We start from the raw sequence: 23,674 nt of genomic DNA on the forward strand, positions 1-23,674 counted from the left end.
ATTAAATCAAAAATGAAACAATTTTAAAACACAACTGGTCGAGTGTGGCATTAAAATACTGGGGGTGGAGCCCCACTTGCCCCACCATAGTTCCGGCTCTGGATACTCAATAATTGAATTCAGGATTTCATTTGTATAAATGATCACTTATATAAATGATCAATAAATGATCACTTAAACCAGCATTTCCCAAACTTTTTTAGTCATGGAAAACTTTTCATCTCACAACATATTCACGGAACACTTAAGAAACGCAAGTTTAGTGGGAGTCAAAGAACTGTTTGCTAATATTTTATTACATATGATGCACTGTGCATCAGGAGCATCTTTATTTCCAACACATGTAAAGCTGAAATTCAAATAACTGTCATTATACTTTCATTTTGGTCTTTTATTAGCTGGTTCCTGTTTTTTCACTTCAGATTTTTGGGGAACAAAAGGCTGTGATTGTTCATCCTCACTTTGAAATGTGACTATATTGTGTTCGTTTTCATCGACCTCAGTTGCACTACTAGAAGTACTTTGTTTCTCGTTTTAAAGTTCCTTTTTTCAACCACAAATCCACGGTCACATATTTTAATAATAATATTTCGAAATAATAATAATTATCAAAAAAAATTTATACAAGGAAGTGAATTTAGTTATGATATCGGTTCACTTCCTCCTCTCTTCAACCAGTGTACTCCAGGCTAAATCGCATATGAACAGCATACCAGATTGCCACATTGCTACTTTTTAGTAGGTCATTACCACTATGCATACTTCTCTATGCAAAGCCCACCAAAATAAAGTGTACCGTGGTTTATTTGATTATTAGTCTATGCCAGTATATTAATAACCAAAAACAAATTATGTTAAATATTATAATGATACAAAGTGGTGTATGCTACAAATATGCAAATTTTATTTATTTTATTTTTTTTAACTATTAATTATGATTTTTCGCGGAACACTTGTTCACATCTCATGGAACACTAGTGTTCCGCAGAACAGACTTTGAGAAACGCTGATTTAAACAATGGGCTTGCAAATTTTCAAAAAAATAACAATGGGCTCTCAAGAGCCCACTACAGCTCACCACTGCCGTAAAGCAATCATTTGGGGGAACTGAGATGTGGTTGAGGTTGATAAGAGGTTTAAGCATTCGATATTGGAATTCTGTCATAAAAAGTAGGTGGGGCTTGGAAGACCGTAGTTGGAAATGGATATCATTGCGTTTGGAACTGGCACAACATATATTTATGAAAGGAAAGATGTTTTTGATATGTATAGATCTATTTGCAGATAAGTTTATTAGTTTGAATACTGGTAATGCATTCAGTAAAAAAAAATAACAGTAGAGAGGCAGAGCATGTTGCATGACAATGAAATTTTTGGACATGGCATACACAACTCCTTGAGTATACCAACCATCTCAACCTTTAGGTTACTTACTATTGACCAACAATGCTTATTGCATGCACACTGCTCAGACTCCCTCCAGCCACTAACTGGCAGAGTAAAGGTAAAAAGATGATATACTAGCTGATCCAAATACCACCTAGAGTTTTACCAAGATCTAGATACCACCTACAGAGTTACCAACAAATTTGGTTTGGTGAACTATCTAGCAACCACTTTTAGAACTGTAATTGGAATACTGGATCTCATCATGATGCCTGTCATAACCTCAAGAAATGTCACTCATACTACATGACGGAAGAGATGGGATAAATTATTTCATTACAGTGGCATGTTTAAGAGGTTTTTGGGTTACTCACTATTGTCCAACAATACAAATAAATAGAAAAATGCGATTTTTTATTTTTTATGTGGTGTGATACAAAACTAAGCTACAGGTGAGTAGCTATTTGAATGAATACAGTAACACAGAAATACATTAACACAGTAACACAGAAATACATTACACATGTTACTTGAATTGATTTAGTAATTCAAGTGTTAACATCAAATACCCATATGCCGAAGTGTGGGTGCATGCATTTTGCTCTCCCAGATTTATATCATTTAGAAATATTGAAATCAAACAGTTAAACACAAATGCAATGAAATGAAATAGAATAGCACTGATAATACTGAACAACAAATTTTGGGTTATATCTTGTTACGGGCATGAAAGTAAGTTTACTTTATATATTTTGGGGTACTAAACACGAAAATAGTGCTTAAAATGGCAGATTGGCTCTTGTTTTCAAAAAAAATAGTTTTTTATATTTATACAAGGTATTTTTCATTTATACAGCAGTAAGATATAGCTACGAATATACCTGTATCAAACACGGGACCTTTTCGCCTTTCACTTGTATTCAGCTTTGGGAGCATCCCTTTCCACCATCCAGCAATAATCGGCTAACAAGGCGACACTCCATTTGTTTTTGTATCTTTGTTCCATTTCTGCGATGTTTTGATTGTGCTCACCATGTTCGTTGCTGAGGGCACCACAGTTTAGTGGGAAGAAATCCAGGAGTGTGTGTGCAAGAAATGCATCTTCAATGACACGTTGCACCCCAATTTTTTTGTAAGTAATGCATTCTTTCACCTGCAGTTACCGGCTTTAACATTTCCTAGAAAACCAGTCAAAACATTTCGAAAGGCTTTCCATGCTGATTTCTCACTATCATCACTAAGGATACATTCGAGCTGTTTTTCTTTAAAAATGTTGCCTTATTTGTGTACCAATCAAAATGCCTGCCTTAATCTTCTCTGTACTAAGTCTTGGAAATTTCACTTGCACGTATGTGAATGCAGTACAGTTTATTTCCAAAGCCTTCATGAAATTTTTCATGAGTCCCAGTTTGGTGTGGAGTGGTGGAAGCAAAACTTTATTTGGATCTACCAGAGGTTCAAATGCTACGTTCTTCTTTCCAGGTGTTAATGATTTTTGTTGAGGCTAACTCCTCTTCTCATAGTGCATATCATTGGCACGACTATCCCACTCGCAGAGAAAGCAACAATACTTATTGTAACCCTTTTGTAGTCCTAATAAAATGGAGATTACCTTTAAATCACCACATATCTACCACTCATACTTCTGATAGTGCACCTAAGAGGATGTTCTGTATGTTTGCATATGTTCCTTTTTTGTGAACAGCATACACAAGAGGTATTGAAGGCAGCTTAATCTTCTCTGTACTAAGTCTTGGAAATTTCACTTGCACGTATGTGAATGCAGTACAGTTTATTTCCAAAGCCTTCATGAAATTTTTCATGAGTCCCAGTTTGGTGTGGAGTGGTGGAAGCAAAACTTTATTTGGATCTACCAGAGGTTCAAATGCTACGTTCTTCTTTCCAGGTGTTAATGATTTTTGTTGAGGCTAACTCCTCTTCTCATAGTGCATATCATTGGCACGACTATCCCACTCGCAGAGAAAGCAACAATACTTATTGTAACCCTTTTGTAGTCCTAATAAAATGGAGATTACCTTTAAATCACCACATATCTACCACTCATACTTCTGATAGTGCACCTAAGAGGATGTTCTGTATGTTTGCATATGTTCCTTTTTTGTGAACAGCATACACAAGAGGTATTGAAGGCAGCATATTTCCACTGTGTAATAACCCAGCCTTAAGGCTAACCCTAGAAGTGTCTATAAATAGTCACTATTCTTTGGAAACAACATACCTCATGTTCATTGCTGCCATTAGACCATCAACATCCTTACAAACAGTGAGTTCACCTTCTGTTTGATAGAATTTATCATAGTCTTTATTTTGAGTACGAAATGTTGTCACTATATCAGAATGATCTAGAACAGTGGTGTCCAACCTACAGCCCGGATATGGCCCATAAATTATTTTTATACGGCCTGCCCATAAAGTGAACTTAAATAGAATTTAAAATTTTGTTAATTATCAAAAAAATTTTCACATTAAATGTTTTATTCACTAAATGTAATTGTGTATTATACTTAAAATTTTCAAACATTTTTAATTTTAGGTGTATCATTATATTTATTTATTAACCTTAATATTGAAAAGCAGTGAACCTTTTTTCAGGTTGTAAATTTTCTAAAGTGAGCATTCAAAAGCAAAAGTAAGGTAATTTTTTAAAAAACATAAGTAAGCTAATTTTTTTTTTAAAAACAAAAGGTATTTTTTTAAAAAAACAAAAGTCAGTCATATTTTTATAAATTTAATAAAATCTAAAAAATAAACCACTGACATAGATTTGTTGCACATAAGTGTTGGGAATTTTGCATTTTTTATATATAGCCTGAAAATAAAAAAATGGTAACACGAAAACAGAAACTTGATTTTATATGTAACAAGATAAAGATATGGAAAATATAAAACAAATTTTTTTCAAATCACTCAGTGAGGCCTGTGAAACAAATCTAACTTTGAATATGGCCCCTGTAAGGGAAAAGGTTGGACACCACTGATCTAGAAAATTCCACTGTTGTAGCCTTGAGGCCAAAGGCTCTGCCTTATTCTTCGGCAGTTCAAGATCCCTGATTTAAGCTCAAGTTCTGTGATCTTATGTGGTTCAGAATGATAAAGGTTTGGACAAAATGGTCGAACCCTTGACGTAGACGACTGCCGTACTTCTTTGTGTATATCAAGTTAATGTTCATCAGCGTACAGAAAAATGGTCGGGTGGTTCAGGAATAAGTGAAGCACAGGACAAATTGCAGATGATATATTTGAGTATATCACTGTCAACTTTTTCTTCATTGTCATCCCTTTTATAATAAAAGGCACCATATAGAAGTAACAGTCTGTGACATGATTTGTTGGCTCCCTCCATATCAGATGCACTGCAAAAGGAATAAAATGTCCCTTTCAATTCACCCATATGTTGAATTTTGATGAACAGGTAGTGCAGCATATGTGTAGAGCGCAGTTCTTGTCCTAGTTGCCTACTTTACACCAAAAGTACAAGAAGTAGGCCTTTTTTATGGCTCAAGTTAAGAGACACTTCCTTGAAGCTAACATGACTTCTCCACATATGTAACAGAAGTTATCTGGACCATTCACACAATTACAGGGCATATTAATCTTACAAGACACAAATACTACACAAAAAGTAAGAATCTCACAGAGAACAACCATTAACTGAGAACAAATTACCCAGTGCCCAGCCATATTTGAGGATTACTGCAACATAGTTGAAGATGCATTTGAAGCAACTTATCATGTGATGCAGAGCGAGGTGACAGTTGCTGACCTTGTGATAAGAGCGTGGTGGTACTGAAACTGCAGTGTTGGCATATGTTTTGCCAATAGCCATAGTTGATAATGTAGAGTAATCCAGACCCATCACAGATGGACTCGCTAAATGCACAGGACTTGACCACCTTTATCCAGCACTCCATACTCAGAGCCTCATACAGGTCCTCGAAGAAGGTGTTCCGCCCAGCAATCTGCCCATGGTGGACCTGGGAACTTACCATCCTTCGTAAGGCAGTCCACTCTGCGCGCAGGAACTACCAGCGACACCGTGATTGGCCAGCTCCTGATGTCGAACGCCTTTATAGGGATTATATCGCCAAAAAGAATGAGTATACCAAGGCAATTGCAGCCAGAAAGAGAGAAACTTGGGCAAATTTCGTAAAAGAAACCAACCGTACAAATCCATGGGGCCTGGCATATAAGATTTTGAGAGAGAAAACCTTCTCCCCAGAAATATTCAACACTGTTTCAGTAGACGCTCAGGAAACTAAGTGTTGGCAAGATTCTGCCACCCTTATTCTAGACAAACTGTATCCACCTGATGACATCTCTGAGGAACATCCAGAACACTCAGCAATTAGAGCTGCCAACAGCAATTACATAGCAAAAGAGCAAGCCAACCCATTCACACTAGAAGAACTGGGAGCAGTCCTTAAAAACATTAATGCCAAAAAGTGTCCAGGCCTTGACCTAATAGAATACATCTTCATCATCCGCTTTCACACACTGCGGCCGCACCATCTACTCCTTCTCTTCAATAAATGCTTGGAAGAAGGATGCTTCCCAAAAGAATGGAAGTTTGCCCTCATTCGCCTCATCAAGAAGCCTCACAAACCACCAACAGACCCCCGCAGCTTCCGGCCTATTGCCCTGCTGGCTAACCTTGGTAAGGTCCTTGAGCGACTCATGGCTCTCAGGGTTGTCTCCATGCTACAAATGCACGATTTGGTCTAGCCATGCCAGTATGGCTTCACCCGTGGAAGGTCGTGTGAAGAAGCTCTGTTCGATTTGGTTTTACATATTGAAAGTTCTGAAGAAAAATTCGAATTGGCCATCTTCATAGACTTCGAGGGAGCCTTCGATACCGTCTGGTGGGATAGTGCCTTGGCACGCCTTCGAACTGCCGCTTGCCCCCAGCAATTATACAGCCTCTTCCAAAACTATTTTTCCGACCGAGCAGTTATTCTCAAGTCAAAATTCCAGCAAGTCACAAGATCAGTAAATCGAGGTTGTCCCCAAGGGTCAGTCCTGGGACCCCTCATTTGGAACATAGTCCTCCAAGACTGGCTCTCCCGCACCTTCAGGAATACAAAAATTGTGGCCTTTGCCGATGATCTCACAGTTGTGGTGTCAGGGCATTCACGGAAGGCCATTGAAGAAAATGCAAACCAGGTCCTCGATGATCTCTCAACTTGGGCCGCACTTAATAAGTTGCATATCAACCCAACAAAAACCAAAATGATGCTATTCAAGAATAGACTGGATCTCAGGCACCCACCGCAGGTAAAGATATGTAATGCTCAACTGCCAATCGTCACCGAAACCAAAGTACTTGGAGTGATTATTGACCACAAACTCAGCTTTCTTCCACATCTTGTTAATTTAAGAAACAAAGTTAAGAGATTCTCAGGAACCATCATACGCATCTCTAAGAATGATTGGGGACTCTCCAAAAGGTCCCTGCGGTTGTATTACAACGCAGTATTTTTACCAATTGTGACCTATGCAGCTAGAGCCTGGTTCCATCGGGTAACTCTTGTAAAGATGCGAGACAAGCTTGGAACCATCCAGAGGTCAATGTTAATGGCAATCTGCCGAGTGTGTAGAACGGTCTCCACTCCTGCCATTCAGGTCATTGCGGGAGCACTTCCGCTCGATCTACATGTCACCTTCCGAGGGTTGTGCTTCCGAATTAAGAAAAATATCCCAACAAGGATCCTTGACACTGAGGTTAATCTGGATGCTGACCCCAAGGCTGAGATGACACGTTGCTACAACGAGCTCTTCATCATTTGGCAAACTCGATGGCATAATTCAACAAAGGGCATTGTCACAAAAAGATTCCTACCTGATGTAACCTACACTGCTACTAAATCTGTACAGTCTTGGTTCACCCCTTCACTAGAAACATCATACCTAATTACCGGACACGGATCCATGAATGAAAAATTACACCATCTGGGTCTCCACCCAACAGATCTCTGCCATTGTGGAGCCAAAGAGAACTGGTGGCATGTACTATTCGAGTGCATTGCGTATGCTGATCTGAGACACAACCTTGTCAGCTGTACACAGATCTCTGGCGAGCATCTAGAGCTCTTCCTACAGAACCCTAACAACCTCCCTGCACTGCAAACCTACTCAGCTGAAGTCTTTAGGCGCAGAAGAAGGATTAACAGACCACCAGTGGCAAACATCGATGACCCAGCAGTGGACTGAAACCGACCATGTATTTCTCCCCTCCCCCCATCCTGCTGCATGGGCTGTGGAGCTTGTTTCTGCGGCCTGTGTTCAGGAAGGAAAACATCTCTCTCTCTCTCTCTTTCTCTTCCTCCCCCCCCCCTTTTTTTATAAATATATATGTATATATATGTTTTTTTTTTTTTTTTTCTCGCATTCTACAATCAGTCCATGGCTGTTTTTTTTTTTTGTTTTTTTAATTATTATTATTATTTTTTATTTAATTAATTTATTTTATTTCTTTAATTATTTTATTTATTTTTTTTCCCTTTCTCTTCGCGTTCTACAATCAGTCACATGGTTGGTTTTTTTTTTTTTTTTTTTTTTTGCGTTTTCAGGGTTGCTGTCACTTTTTTTTTTTTTTTTTTTTTGCGTTCTACAGTGATATTATTATTTTATTATTATTTCTTTTTTTTTCTTTTGCACCACGGAAAAATCTAAATAAATATATATATATATATATTATTTTTTTTTTTTTTCTCTCCTCTGGAGTGGGCCCCTAGAGGAATCTGGCCCACCTTTTGGCAACATCAGGTGGATCAGAGTCTCGTATTGAGACAGTACGTGATTAGCTGAGACTGGCCCACCTTCCCGTGGTGTGGACGAGTACCCAGAATCATCTGTCCAGGTGACTGATGCTTCTGGATAGCCAAGTGGCCAGAACAGAACAACAGAACACACACATAATACACACAAACCGACGTCACACACATATCTGGCCCATTTGTAGAGATACTGATCTTCACAGAGATACGAGGCGGAGTTGAACTAACGTTCTAGGAGCCGCCCATTACAAAAACACATGTCCACACGTAGAGTAACTCGCTAATATGAGACCGCAACTGTAATTTGAAAACAAGGACAATAAACAAATTTAGTCATGAAATTAGTCAAGATTGGGTATTTTCATTTTTGTAAATTTTATGTATTGACCAGTGTAATAAGTAATTTTATGAACACTAATATGTCAGTCAGTTATTAATGAAAAACTTAATTTTAAAGAAATTAATTCTAAAATTAGCATTGCTTAAAATTAAATAAAAAAAAATAATTTATATAAATTAAATAAAAATAAATCCCAAAATAAATTATTTCCATGCAAACTAAATAAATGAATAAATTTATATACATTAATAAACCACCTAAAATCTAAATGTCCATATAAATTTTAAAGCAAAAAAAAAAAAAATAAATTAAAAAAAAAAAAAAAAATATATATATATATATATATATATATATATATATATATATATATATATATATATATATATATATGAAGTTATGTAGAAGAATATGAGGAAAAGAAAAAGAAAATCTTAGGTTACCTAAAAAACTCAGCCCTCTGACCTATTTTTGGGTATAGTGTTCACCCACTAATACTTATATTCTAAATTCTCCAATTTATCCAGTTGGTATTATATTTAAAAAATAAAGGTTATATATATAAAGTAGATAAAATAATGTAAAACTCAATCATATCTCATTAGTTAACTGTAGTTATTCCCATAATACAAGATGCACAGAAATAAATTATGAAAGAGACTAAAGATTTGGTTGAATAAGATGTTAAAAAAAGTTTTGATCAATTAAAAATATAAAACAGGAAACTTGGCTGTAAATTTAAAAATCTGCAAATATACCTGCAGAATAAAATTATTAATAGGGAAAAATTACTTACGTGGAGCTGAGTAGCCATTTACACAGTCCATTACTTTTTGGGCATAGGCCATTTTAGTTATCTGGTTTGCACGAATATAGAAAAAAGTCAATCATCTGGAATAACTGTAATGAGATGAAAAAGAAAACAATGAGAAACATTCTGTTAATAATGAGATAACTACATATTATATAGGGTTTCAAAACATGTGGATCACACTTTCAGGATGGATTCAAGACCTAAACAAATGAAAAAGTTTATATAAACATGTGTTCAGTTCTGAATGGTTTCAGAGTTAGCACTATAGCTGCCTGAATTTTAAAAAATGGCTATAGAAAAATAATAAATAAGATTACAGCCTGCATAAAATGACACCCTGTATGTGTAATTTTTCTTTATTTTTTTTCACTGAAACATGTGTTCAGTTCTGAATGGTTTCAGAGTTAGCACTATAGCTGTGTGAATTTTAAAAAAATGGCTATAGAGTTAAATACCTAATAATAAAAATAATAAATAAGATTACAGCCTGCATAAAATGACACCCTGTATGTGTAATTTTTCTTTTTTCTTCTTTTTTTTTTTTTTATAGTGTAAATCACTTGACTGCACTGAAGAAGTGATAATATTTTGCACATTAATAAACCACCTAAAACTCTAATAATCAACTTCGCAAAGCTACTTCTCGACTCTATGCTAAAACCTGCCACCATTCATCTGCAGGCATGGCAAGATCACCAAAAGCAGAAGGTACCGCTCCCATAGGAGGTAGTTATTCTTAGTGATTCTGCTGTCAAGGATATGAGAAACATTTTTTGTAATAAGAATGGTGGGGGGGATGGGAGCAGGGTATGTCTACCACGGTCAAATGGTTATGATATCGTAGAATAATTATCTTTTAAGGGCAAAAATGATGACACTGTTCTACATGCTAGCATAGGTGATTTCAGGCTTTATTTATTAATGCACTCCATACTTGACTATTCAGTTACATCAGGCCCAAACTAGGGTTGAATTTGAAAGTGTCTTGAACTTTGCCAATGCATTATAGAAGAGAGTTCATGATAAGAGCCTTCGCAATCAATTTGGCCCTGGAGAGAATGTGCGAAGCTCATGGCCTTATGCTTATTAACAGAACAGACTGTTTTGTATAGTGAAGGCATTCACTTGAACCAAAGGGAAGCAAAAATATTTGCCGATACTATCAAGAAAATGAATCAAGAATCTTTCATATTTTTTTGATTTGGGTTTTTATGGTGCAAGGACGACCAAGGCCATGATGAGTGAAGTCCAGGTCTTTCGTAAAACTGCTAGTTTTAGGGAGACAGACTCATAGTTTACTGAGAACTGTAAAAACAGATATAAAAATTGATGGAATTGATTCTTGCACTATGTTTTCATAGAAGAGAGTTCATGATAAGAGCCTGATAAGAACCCTCCTTTATTGCCCCTCCTCCTGGGTCACTGTATGTGACACAGGAGTAGGGGGGGCATGAAGGGGGCACTTCTCATGCTAGTAGTATAATAAATAAATTTGATGGAACTAACTGCTGGTTAAGTTATCAAATGCTGACATTGCAGGAATATCAGAAACATGGTATCATTGGGATAATGGGGATGCACAATTTGAATATGGAGAGTATAATGTTTACAGAAAGGCCAAACATCTCCTTTCTCTACATTATACAGAAAGGGGAGCACAATTATTTTTAGTTAAGAATCACAGACTCTGAAACAATACAGCCAGTACTGTTTTAGAGTTTGTGAGTAGACTTAGGTTGCCAGTGTAATTGGGTCAGTCTAGTGCAATGGTATTCAAATTGTGTTCCGCTGAACCCAGGGGTTCCATGAGAATCATCCTGGGGTTACGTGGAACACAGTTTGAATTCACTAATAAAAACTGATCATTTTGGTTGCATCAAATAATTTTAAAAATATCAATTTTGAATTTGCGCCCTTTTCGAAACAGGTAGGTATTTCCAACCGTAATTGACTTTGAAGGTCGATTTAGTCTCGCTCTCTCACATCTCTCTACATATTTACCTTTTTTAAAAGCAGTTGTTGCTGGTCAGCTCAACATGACAGTTTACTCTTATGATTACAGTGAATTTGTAAAATATTCATTCTTTTGTTTCGTTTAAAAGAGAGAGGTCTGTGACAAGGTAAGGTCTTCATTCATTTTAATTCCATTTATGCAATGGAATAGATTCTGTGATCGACGATAGCTGAAAAACTAATTAAAGAATTTTAAATTATTAGATTTTCCCTTCACTATGGACATTCGGTTAAAAACCAGAAAACAAACAAAAAACTGAACAAACAGAAGAAAAACATGAAAATTCTTCAGCAGCATCTGCAATCGTTTCACCATCTACTTCCGGAAACTCAACATGTGAAACAGCCATTTCAGAAACATCTATTAAAAAACAGAAATTATATGAAGGTGGTTCTAAAAAAATCAAATATGATAAAAGCTACTTAAGTTTTGGATTTACTTGGACCAGAAATGAAGACGAGCTGAATGGAATGTGTCGAATGTGAAAAAGTTGTAAGCAATAGTAGGCTAAATCCTGCGAAATTAAGAAGACATATGGAAAGTAAACACCCACATTTGATAGGAAAAAACATAGAATATTTTATGCATAAATATGAAGAGCTCAAAAGCAAGAAAAAATATTTTCCAAAATTTATGTATAGCGATAATGAAAAATCATCCAAGGCTTATATGATAACTACCTTGTTAGTTATCATATTGCTAAAGAAGGGAAGGCATATACACTTGGTGAAAAATTAATAAAATCTTGCACCAAAGATCTAATTACCTGTAAAGTTGGTGAGAAATATGCCAAAGAACTTGATAGTGTACCTCTCTCTCTCTCTGATACCACGGTTGTTAGGCACATCAGAGATATGGCACTTTTTTGTGAGGATGAATTAATATCTCAATTAAAATCTTCTCTCCATGGTTTCACAATGCAATTAGATGAATTTTCAGACATTGCTAGTTTGGCTATTTTAATTGTTCTGGTACCTACCCTATATTTTTAATTTAACTGTCCAAGAGGATATTCTTTTGTGCAAGCCTCTTATATTTTGCAAACAGAATCATACAACTGTATTAAAAACCCCATCAAGTACCAAAATTAAGTACTTTTGGTTGCAAATTTACAGTGAATATCCTGAAATGTCTGATCATGCAATAAAGATTCTTATGTCTTTTGTCAACTTATTTATGCAAAAAGGCTTTTTCCATGTATACAGCGACAAGAACAAAATAGAGGAATGAAATGGATGCAGAAAAGGAAATGAGCTTGCAACTGTCATCAATAATAGCAAAATTTGATTTTCTTTGTGGAAAAATACAAGCATATCCAAGTCAATAAAATGAAGTATAATTTTTTATATTATTTGTTAGTGATGTTATACTAAAATTTAGTATGTATTCAATAAATTTAGTATTATTTAGTTACTAAATAATAAATGGGTTAATGCATTTATAAATGCATTTATAAATAGTTCCTGTTTACATTGTATGAAATGTATCATTGCAACTTTAATTGTAACATTTTGTTCAAATAAAATGTATTACATGAAACATATTTATTAATGGGTTCCGCACTGATTTTTCACATTGGGAAGGGTTCTTCAGGTATCTAAAGTTTGAAGACCACTGGTCTAGTGTGATATAAGTGCTGAGAAAAGAAATAAATAAGAATAGGATTAGGTTATATACCATTGATTGTGATAAATATAAAGAACTACATAGACAAATGAAATGAGCCAGCAAATCAGAATATCTTATCATGGGGAATTTTAACTTTCAGATATTGACTAGAACTTGGGGGCTAACAGCTCACTCAGTAGATATAAAAACTAAACCAGCCCCATTTTGGAAATTGAAAAATGGCCCATCAGGAAATCACCCTGTAACCAGTCTGCCATTGTGTATAAAAATTAGTATTGTATTATTGTAAATAGCTTACAACTATACAAATATTTATGCATATACAACAAATACATATGTATGCATCTGTGTGTGTATGTGCACACTATATTTGTCAAATGTATCTGAACACCTCTGAGATGTGGATAAAATGGATCATACCTACCATTCACATGTCGGGTACATGTATAAAAGCAATAACATTAACACCAGAAGTAAGCAGATCAAAGAAACACAATAGGTCACGGCATTAAGTTTAGCAATTATCGATGGAATAGCAAATCAGTCGGTTCAAAACCGCAACACCTTAAGTCGACAGTGACTAACACAACCACTGAGTGGAAACATCATGGTGCTGCTTAGCCAGGAAATTCTGGTAGACTGCAGGAATTGATGGCAAAAGACTAGAGGATGCTTTCAAAATAGGCATGCAGAATCCCATCAATCCTATCCGTGGCCTCCATCAACTCACGCTCAGGGTAATAGGGAATTTTTTTTTTTTTTTTTTGGCTGGTGCAGCATAAGCCTCAGGCTTCCTTGCACCATATGGCTATTATTAATAATAATAATAATAACTCAATGAAAAGTTCGGGGAGGCCACTGAAACTATTAGTAGGAAGATGATACATAAGCTGAACAGCATATTGTACAAAAAGTTGTAGCACACAATGCACAGCATCAACTTGCCTGGTGCACAAGGCAAGTAATTTGTTCCTAGAACATTGAAAAGCTTTGTTATAGAGTTATGAATCACGATACAGTGTAGTCCAATCTGATGGTTATGTTTGGATTTGGCAGATGCCTAAAGTATGTTATAAACCAGAGTGTATTGTCCTAACTATGAAATCTGAAAGAAATGCAGTCACTATTCTGGGGTTGGTTCTCGTGGTTTGGGCCAGTATTCATTGACATTTTAGACAATCCTGCTCTTCCTAGACTGTGATGGGAACAGCATGGGGGGGGGGGCTTTTCTGTTTCAGCATGACAATGCACTGCACCATACTGAACAATCTTGGTCTGAAGTCAAACATACAAAAGCTTCATTGGGCAGCCCAAAGGCCTAACCTTAACCCTACTGAATACCTTTGGACTGCACCAACCTGCCTACAATCAAAAGGTGAACTGACCACTGTATTGAAGTTAGAAAATACCTTTGCAATAGATGCCATCTGGAGTCTACAGACAGTGATACAGTGTGCAATTAAGGCAAAATGTGCGCAGACACATCATTATATAATGTATCAAAAACAGGCATGATATGAATAAGGTTCAGCCATAGTCTGAAAAACTGAAATACAGTTTTTATAACAGTATCTCCATTCCTCTACATAATGAACCATTTATAGTAAGATTTAAAGGCCTCCAAGTTGTACCAATTTCTTTTAACTCTAAGCTTATCATCTCAAAAATGGTGCTACCGACATTACTGCTATACAAGCACTTTGAAACATGCTAGGTTCACCCTCCATTGCTATTCTGCTCGGAGAAATATACATCCACCTTCTGGATTCCTCATCTTTCAATAGTAGATCATGATGTTCATCTGAACATCAGCATTGATACCAATTCTATGGCATATCATCTAGCACAAGAAAATGTGGATAAATGTACATAACAGATCACAAATGCTTGTGCAATGATCTGGATAGCATCCAAAAGTCTTCCTAAATGATTAAGCACATCCTTGTTTTGTATTTGCTTGTTCACACCTTATAGATATAGCATATTCTGCCACTGCTCTGTGCTCCAAATTAAGCATGCATACTGTCCTGCATAAATACTGGTGCTATGCCACTATAGAACACTACAGAAGTGAAAGACATTTAAGAATGGTCAGGTAAGCTAAATCTCACGGCATATTTACTTTTTCTTAAGTGGGACACACATACACACATCAAGCAACATAAATTTAAACTAAAAAAGGATGGCGGCGCCAGTGACATAACAATAGGATGGGGGGGAAAGGACAGGGAGCATTTTCCTGACACCCCTGTAGGGTGTAGGAGTTAAAGTTAATTCTTTCCTAGCATTGGTGGGACAACATTGACTTAGTGATCCGGTCCTATTAAATGTTGAAAAAGAAACTCTAGAGAATTATTTTAGCAACCATTACTAACTTTTATTATGTGAATTAACATTATATAATAATAAATAATGTTAATTATAGTGAAGTCATTAACTGGATTTCAGACAACTAATTATTCAACCAATACATTTTTTACTTGACAATTAATCATTTTTGTTTGTGGTACTCTCATTATATGGACTATAGGGCTCAAATGTAGGCTATTTCAGAACTGTGTATTAGTCTTACTTTTATTGCAAAATTAATTTCTGTTTTACTGCATTTTAACATATTTTATTTCTACTACTGTTTTGACTGAACAAACGACATTACAATCTGTCCACCTTCATGTTCAAACTACAATTTTTTTGTAAAGATAAGGAATACAGGCCTTAATCTGAGAAAAGTGAAAATCACGGGGAACCAAGTTCGGGATGCAAGGAGGATAGTTCGTAATTTCCCAGTCCAAGGATTGTCCAATTTGTGGTATGTTGTGATATGGGCAAGCATTACAATGGTCTAATTTGAGTGTACTGACCTTTTACTTATTACTGGTGAACATTATTGCACAGAAAGTTACTTAATTGTCAACCCTCATATCATTATTAACACTGGTTAGTTATTATTATTATTACTACTAGCCATAAAGTGCAAGGAAGCCTGAGGCTTATGCTGCACCAGCCAAAAAAAATTTCCGAGTTACCTTGAGAGAGAGAGAGCGAGCGAGCAAGAAGTAGAAGGGAATCACCAAGAAAGAGAATGATGATATCCAGCTCAGGACCCTGGGTTTGCCAAGCCCATACTCACCAGATGTGAGCCCCTGGAGTTTTTTTGCACCTTGAAAAGACAGTGAGCATAACAAGGGTGTTCCACTTTGATGCAAGACTGGCTAGCACAAAAGAACGTTTTCTCACATCCTGCATTTATACTCAAAATCCTATTGAATGGAGAGAGAGCTTTTTAAATAAATTATTAGCTTTAGCTGAGGCATACGATGCAAGAAAGCAAGTTTATGCAGCATCCACCAAAAAAAAAAAAAAAAAATCTCCCACATCCCCCATCTATTCACTCCAAATGACTGTCCAGCTCAGCCTAAAATTTAACTACCCGCTGACTAAAGGCAAATTTCTGCACATCTGTTCTATAACTGTCTTTCCTCAATTTGAATCTATGCCACCTCAGGTTCTGAATCTGAGCAAAAGGAAGCATTCCCATCAGCACTGAGCTTGTGCAACCTGTTCATGGTCTTATACACCTCAAACAGATCACCTTGCACATGCCTAGTCTATAGGTGCTGCAATTTGCAGAACTTAAGCCTATCCTGGTAAGAGCACCCCTTCTTTGTCCTCATTCTAGCAACTCTATATCCTTCCTAAAATGAGGCCTCCAGACCTGTGTACAGGTCTGGAGGCCTCATTTTACTCACACAGGCCTCCACACAGTACTCAAGGTGTTGCCCGACCATTGCCTTGTACAATGGGATAATCACTTCCTTGTTCCTGCTAGCAAAATTCCTATATATCATTGATAAGATTCCATGATCTGCTCTAGCAGCCTGTCTGCACAAATCAACGAAGTTCATATTTGACTGCACAATTACCCCAGGGTCTTTTTCACTCTCCACTTCCCTGAGTGTAGTACCACACAGTTGGTACATTTCTCTTGGGTTACTGCTACCCGTATGCAGTACTTTTCATTCATCAATGTTAAACTTCAGCTGCCACTTCTCAGCCCATTTGCCCAACTTATCTAGATCCAGTTGGAGTAGCATAATGTCTTTACTGTCGTTAACAACTCTGTTAACTTTTGTATCACCTGCAAACTTGGACATTAAGCCTGATATACTTTCATTAATATCATTGATGAATACACAGAATAACAAGGGGCCCAGCACTGAATGGGGAACTCCACTAATAACATTAGTCCACAAAGAGCAGTGTCCATTGATTACCACACTCTATCATCTCCCACTCAACCATCCCTTTATCCATTTTAGCAACTTGCCCTTAATGCCATACGGCTCCAATTTGTACAGCAATGTTCCACGTGCAACAGTATCAAAAGCTTACTTGAAATCCAAGTATTTGATATCAAAATTATTTTTTTGCATTCAGTTCCTTTGTGACCACATCAGAGTATCCAATCAAATTGGTCAGACAAGACCTCCCTTTAACAAACCTATGCTGTCTTAACTATTACTGCAATCTTGTCTAGATGATCCTGCAATGCTTCTTTAACCAGTGACTCCATTATTTTCCCCGGAACACAAGTTAAACAGGTCTATAGTTATTTATGTTACCTTTTGAACCTCCTTTGTGAATTGGGGATATCTTTGCACACCTCCAGTCCATGGGACCTCCCCTGAGTCCAAGGAAGCTCTCTCTTATCTTTCTTTATTAAGTAGTACAGAATAACCTTAGTTGCTGGTACACACACAATATTCTCAATAAGAACTAGAACAATTTTTATAAAGAAATTTTTTAAAAAGAAAAAAATAGAAAGAACTACACCCCCCTAAATTTCTAATCTTCATGACATTGATTAGGGAGTACAGGGTAAGCTGCCAAAGTTTGCTGATGATCTGAAGATTGGGTGGAAGTTAACTACTGAAAACCTGGTTGTGTCATTTCTAAATTGTTTTGACTGGTTATAAATATGGTCTTAAAAATGGCAACTAAGATTTACAGTTACAAAATACAAGGTTGTCAGGTGTCTTGATTTGTGTGGGATTGTCTTACCAACAAGCATACTTTCTCCATATCTTGTAATTACACACAGATATCCTACAAAAGAAAACACAAGAAAAGCAGAACAAGCATTAAGGGAAAACAAAGGACTTAAATAAGCAGCCATGAGCAGTAATACAGAAAGACAAATGATACTGAAACTGAAGAATAGCGATGGTGTACTTATAAACAGCAGAGAAGGCATAAGGAATTCAAATAGCAGAAGACTACTATAGAGAATTATACAAGGAGCAGGGGAATGATGCCAGCAGTGGGGAAGATGGATTGCAAAGTAGCAACACATATGACATACCCGATATTCTTCCTGATGAGGTAGAACATGCATTGAAGAAAATGAAGAATCAGAAAGCCCCGGGGGAAGATGAAGTTACTGTAGAGTTGTTAAAATTGGGAGGAAGAGACATAACACAAAAACTGGCAAGGCTATTCACAAAGTGCATTAGAAAAGGTCTGCCGCCTAAGCAGTGGAATAATGCAATCATAGTTTTGCTGCATAAGAAAGGAGATAAATTGGAAATTATAGACCAATTAGCTTGTTATCCCACATCTACAAGTTGTTCACAAGGGTCATTACTAACAGATTAGAAAGAATACTTGATGAGAATCAACCGAAAGAGCAAGCTGGCTTTAGGACAGGATTCTCAACTATGGATCACCTTCACGTAATATCACAGCGAATGGAGAAAGCAAATGAATATAAAACACCATTATGCCCGGCATTTGTGGATTATGAAAAGGCATTTGACTCCATACAGCATAAGGCAATGTTTCGGGCACTGGAAAGACAAGGCATAGATACCCCATATATTATGATTTTGAAGGAAATATATGAGGGTGCTACCTCCTTTATTAGACTAGACAAAGACAGTAGCAAATTTATTAAAATGGAGAAAGGAGTTCGACAAGGAGACAATATCTCCGAAGCTGTTTACTGCTGCCCTTGAGGAAGCTTTCAGAAGATTAGACTGGTCACAGAAAGGAGTCAATGTGAACGGAGAGTACCTAAACCATTTACGATTTGCAGATGACATTGTGGTCATAAGCCACGATCCCAAAGAATTAGAAGAAAATCTTAATCAGTTATGCACAGCTAGTAAGGATTTTGGACTAAAGATGAATATGGCTAAAACAAAAGTAATGATGAACAAGTATGCCACAGAATCTTTTCAATTACTGCTCCTTCAATAATGACTGATGGAGCAGTAATTGAAAAGATGGAGTCATATACTTATCTGGGACAAGTTATTAGCTGTAATAATAATAAATGGCTGGAAGTCAAGAGAAGAATAAATCTTGGATGGATAGCATTCAGGAAATATAGTCACATACTGAAGAGCAATATCCCAGTTTGTCTGAAACGTAAAATAATGAACCAATGTATACTCCCCACCATGACTTATGGAAGTGAAACTTGGGCACTCACCAAAAGAATGGAAGAGAAGCTTAGAACTACACAGCGAAGAATGGAACGAATTATATTGGAGATCAGACTGTTAGATAAGAAGAGAAACACATGGATTAGGCAGCAAACTCAAGTAAAGAACATTCTTATCAAAACTAAAGAACTAAAATGGTCTTGGGCAGGACACATAGCTCGAAGACATGATGACAGATGGACTAAGAAAATAACAGAATGATACCCAAGAGGAGCTAGAAGAAAACCTGGAAGACAAAGGCGGAGATGGATAGATGAAATTCGTGAGTTTGTAGGTAGTAAATGGATGGCCAGTGCTCAAAACAGAACGAACTGGAAAGTTGCTGGAGAGGCCTTCATCCTGCAGTGGATTGAAAATGGCTGATGATGATGATCCTACAAATAAAGAGAATATATGCATTTTTAAATTATCACTTCTTAAAATGAAACAGAGAATCAGATGTTATTAAAATAATTTTAAAATATCTGCTCTCTGTAATTTTATAAAATAAAAGGGAAGTGTGATAGTTTGAAGTCAGTTGAAGAGTGACACTTCTTAGAAAATACTAGCTCACTTCTGTTATAAATCATCCTTCCTACATCTGCTTAGTTTTTTTTTGAAATCCATAATTCTCTTACGGAGGGTTCTAGTAATGTCAACTCCCTTCCCCCCTGCATTTTTGTATTGATAGTATTTTACTTTACCCCAGTCTGTCAGTTACAACGTGGCCGTTAACTTTTTGTGTATGTTTTAAAAAGAGTGAATAAATTGTTCTTATCCCAGTGTCTTAATTCACTAACCTTTATATCATCATTGTCAAGTTGTCCCATCCTGTGAAAGAGAAATCCACTTAATAATAAAACTAGAAATCCTAGAATTGCAAAGAGAGGGAGTCAAAGAGCTCTAAGTTTTTAGTCGAGTTGGGAGAACGGTAGAGACAACAGATGAATTTGACACAATGAGGTAGAGAGATTTCAAGCCAGAGAAGATTGAAAAGAGGGGATTCCAAATTACCAAATACCGGAACAGACATATGCACAAGTTTGTTTGTTTGTTATTTGGTTTTTAGGAGCATTAGCAACTAAGGCCATATTGCTCCGGGATATGCGGTGGTCATTCCTTGACCTTTCCGCATACTCCGTATTTGGTGGTGACGGGCTCGAACCCCGGTCTAATCAAGAAGCATGTGCTACGCACTGCTGCTCCTTCCCACCTGGCTACGGAGGCGCCGTATGCACAAGTACCACCTTTTTTGAGGCAAAAGAAACCATACAGCGAATAATTTGGGCAACTGAGATAAGCAGCAGTTGAATCAACCGATAACAGATTCTGTCAGAAAAGGTACATGAGTTTGTTTGTTTGTTATTTGGTTTTTAGGAGCATTAGCAACTAAGGCCATATTGCTCCGGGATATGCGGTGGTCATTCCCTGACCTTTCCGCATCCTCCATATTTGGTGGTGACGGGCTCGAACCCGGGACTAATCAAGAAGCATGTGCTATGCACTGCTGCTCCTTCCCACATGGCTACAGAGGTGCCTAAGTACATGGGGTTTTGCAGACTGCAAGTGGAAAGGGACGTCGTCGAGATTAGAATTGAGACCACGTTTATTTGTGAAATGAACTAGGAAGTGTTTGGGAGGTTTATATCTTTTCGCAGATAAGCTTACTCTATTAGTTTGATAATTCATGGTGTATTCAATAGTAATAAAAATTAGGGGGGGGGGCATGCTGTATGAAGTAATGACATTTTTGGATATATGGCGTACACATGGTAAGAATATATCCAGATCCTTGACATAACGTGGCCTCTACAATGCCCCCGCATACACGCTACTCAGACTCTCTCCAGTCACTATCTGGCAGTGTAGAGTTAGCAAGATTATACACTAGTTGATCCGGAAGCCTCCTAAAGAGTTACCAATAGGTTCAGTCCGGTGTACTAACTAGCGGCTGGCCTGCAAACACCGTTTTAGAGCTGTACCCTCGAAATGTAAGGAAAATTGGATCTCGCCGTGATGTTCGTCATAACCTCAAAAGTCATCAGTCATACTACATGATGGAAGAGATGGGGAAGGGTTGACCAAAACTTAGCTCTGGAGACTAAACGTGGGTTTCACTAATTCAAGCCTCCAATAAGCAAAGTGGTGGTATTGCACCAATTGATGAGAGTCATCTACCACCTAGTATTGCCTGGTAACACAGAGGGGTGGCATTCCTCCATGTGGTGTGGGTGTCACCTCGACCCCTGCTTACGTAGGTTCACACCTGGGTGGTCACCCACAGTGTGCTTGGGCATGGAGGTTATACCCAGGATTACTAACAGTCCCACCATCGTGAAGGTGCAAGCAGAGGATTTGGTTGTCACAGACTGTCAGGACTTTGCCAAAATTGGGTCCACTTGACTTGATGTCACCCAAATATCAGTTCTATCAGCGTTTTAGACTCCCAGGTAGCAAGTACAGCTTGTCTGGCATATCTGAGAGAATGTCTGTGACAACCTCAAGTAGCAAAATTAAGCAGATGAGCTGAGATTTGGCAGTTGAAGTTGAACATTGAAAAATGCAAGGTACTTACTACTGCATATGGGTAGTAGTGATCCCAGATTAACATACCAACCATGTAGTACCATACTCAAGGCAGTTGAAAATGAAATAGACTCAAGAGTAATTGTAGTCAGATATGAAGGTCTCTGACAGTGCAAACAGACTGCCAGCACAGTTCATGGAGTTTTATCAATGATATACAGGAATTCTCCTAACTGGAGGTTGCATTTCAGGAAGTATGTAGGGCTGCCAAATAGTTGCAGAGAAGGGCAATGAGACTGGCTGAGGGAACAAATGGGTGATCTTATGAAGAATGGCTTCAAACTGCAGCATCTGGAAACTAGACACCTGAAAGGAAATCTGTTTCAGTTCTTTCAGGTTTTGAATGGATTGAGCAAACTCAATACTGATGGCATTCTTCCTCTTGAACAGACTATGCCCATGATGGGGCATAAATTCAAGTGGTTGTAGAATAGATGTGTGGAAGTTTGGCTCCAGCCATTGGGTAGTTGATTACTGGGTTAAACTTCTATTTGTTGTTGTGAAGTGGATAGTTTGAATAAACCCCAGGGGCTCACATCTGGTGAGTATGGGCTTGGCAAACCCAGGGTCCTGAGATGGATATCATCATTCTCCTCTGTTTTGTTTTCTTGGTGATTCCCTTCTACTTCGCTCTCGCTCTCTCTCAGGGTAGCACGTGAATTTTTTTTTTTTTTGGCTGGTGCAGCATAAGCCTCGGGCTTCCTTGCACCATATGGCTAATAATAATAATAAAAATTCACAGAACTACAAAAACTGCTGGGGGGAATGGACAAGTGATGTGGAAGGGTTTTTTTTTTCCTGTTGAGACTGTATATGCTTTCTTTCTTGCATCATTTTCCACTACTAATACTAAACATATTTTGTGTATTATAAACATGATCCAATCAATTCTGCTATAACGTGCAGTTTCGCAATGCGAATTTGCTCCAACGTGACTGATATATTAGGGAACAATGTGAGTATAACACGATTTTCACATTGGCTCATGCATGATTTTGTCTGCGAGTAATACTAGGTGAAAGCAAAACCTGGTACCAAGCTGAACATAGTGACCTACGCAGCAGTATAGTACATATTTTAAGCTTTGTAAAGTTTACAAAGCTTAAAAAATGTCAAACGTTCAATGTATGACAGCTATATTTCCCATTTACTGTAATTGTATTGGTCGGAGACACAGTGTTGTCATTCGCTATATTCACAAGATAACAAGATATTGTAGGCCGGCTCATGTTTTTGGGAGATTATGTTTTCAGGAGCTCACATTTTTCTGTTCGAATAGAGTTTTCGTGAGATCATAAGCAGAGGTGCACAATTCTGGAGGTCACTACCATAAAATAATAAAAATAATTTGCAGTTCCCGGTTTATTGGGCTTTTCAGTTAGTGCAATCTAATTATAAACGGGTAGTAATTCAATCTTAGTGCATTTGCGATAATACCGATAGCTGGAATTGTGTAGGCTTTTACATTGTTATGGTGAAATGTTTCCCCTTCCACAAAATCTTCAATCATATAAAAAACAAATAAATTTTCAGAATGTTCTCCTCAATGCTATTTTTTAAGCTTCATAAACTTGTTACTCTGTATCTCACTTGTGCAATTTGTGTGCCTTGTTCATCATTACTGATTGC

General features: G+C 37.2%; 1 protein-coding gene across 3 annotated transcripts in view; it reads right to left on the minus strand.

Annotated features, from left to right (window-relative positions):
• fbl (pantothenate kinase 3 fbl) overlaps positions 1-23,674 on the minus strand; it is a 176,394-nt gene that overhangs the window by 127,725 nt on the left and 24,995 nt on the right. For all 3 annotated transcript variants that reach the window (XM_090371941.1, XM_090371940.1, XM_090371942.1), the window contains exon 2: positions 9,314-9,417. In XM_090371941.1, coding sequence (XP_090228067.1) covers positions 9,314-9,365 — 52 coding nt within the window. In that variant the 5' untranslated portion in view covers positions 9,366-9,417. The remainder of the gene's footprint in view (positions 1-9,313; positions 9,418-23,674) is intronic.

Source organism: Mastigoproctus giganteus, chromosome 4 (genome assembly GCF_048544385.1).
Source record: "Mastigoproctus giganteus isolate SK-2022 chromosome 4, ASM4854438v1, whole genome shotgun sequence".
NCBI lineage: Eukaryota > Metazoa > Arthropoda > Arachnida > Uropygi > Thelyphonidae > Mastigoproctus > Mastigoproctus giganteus.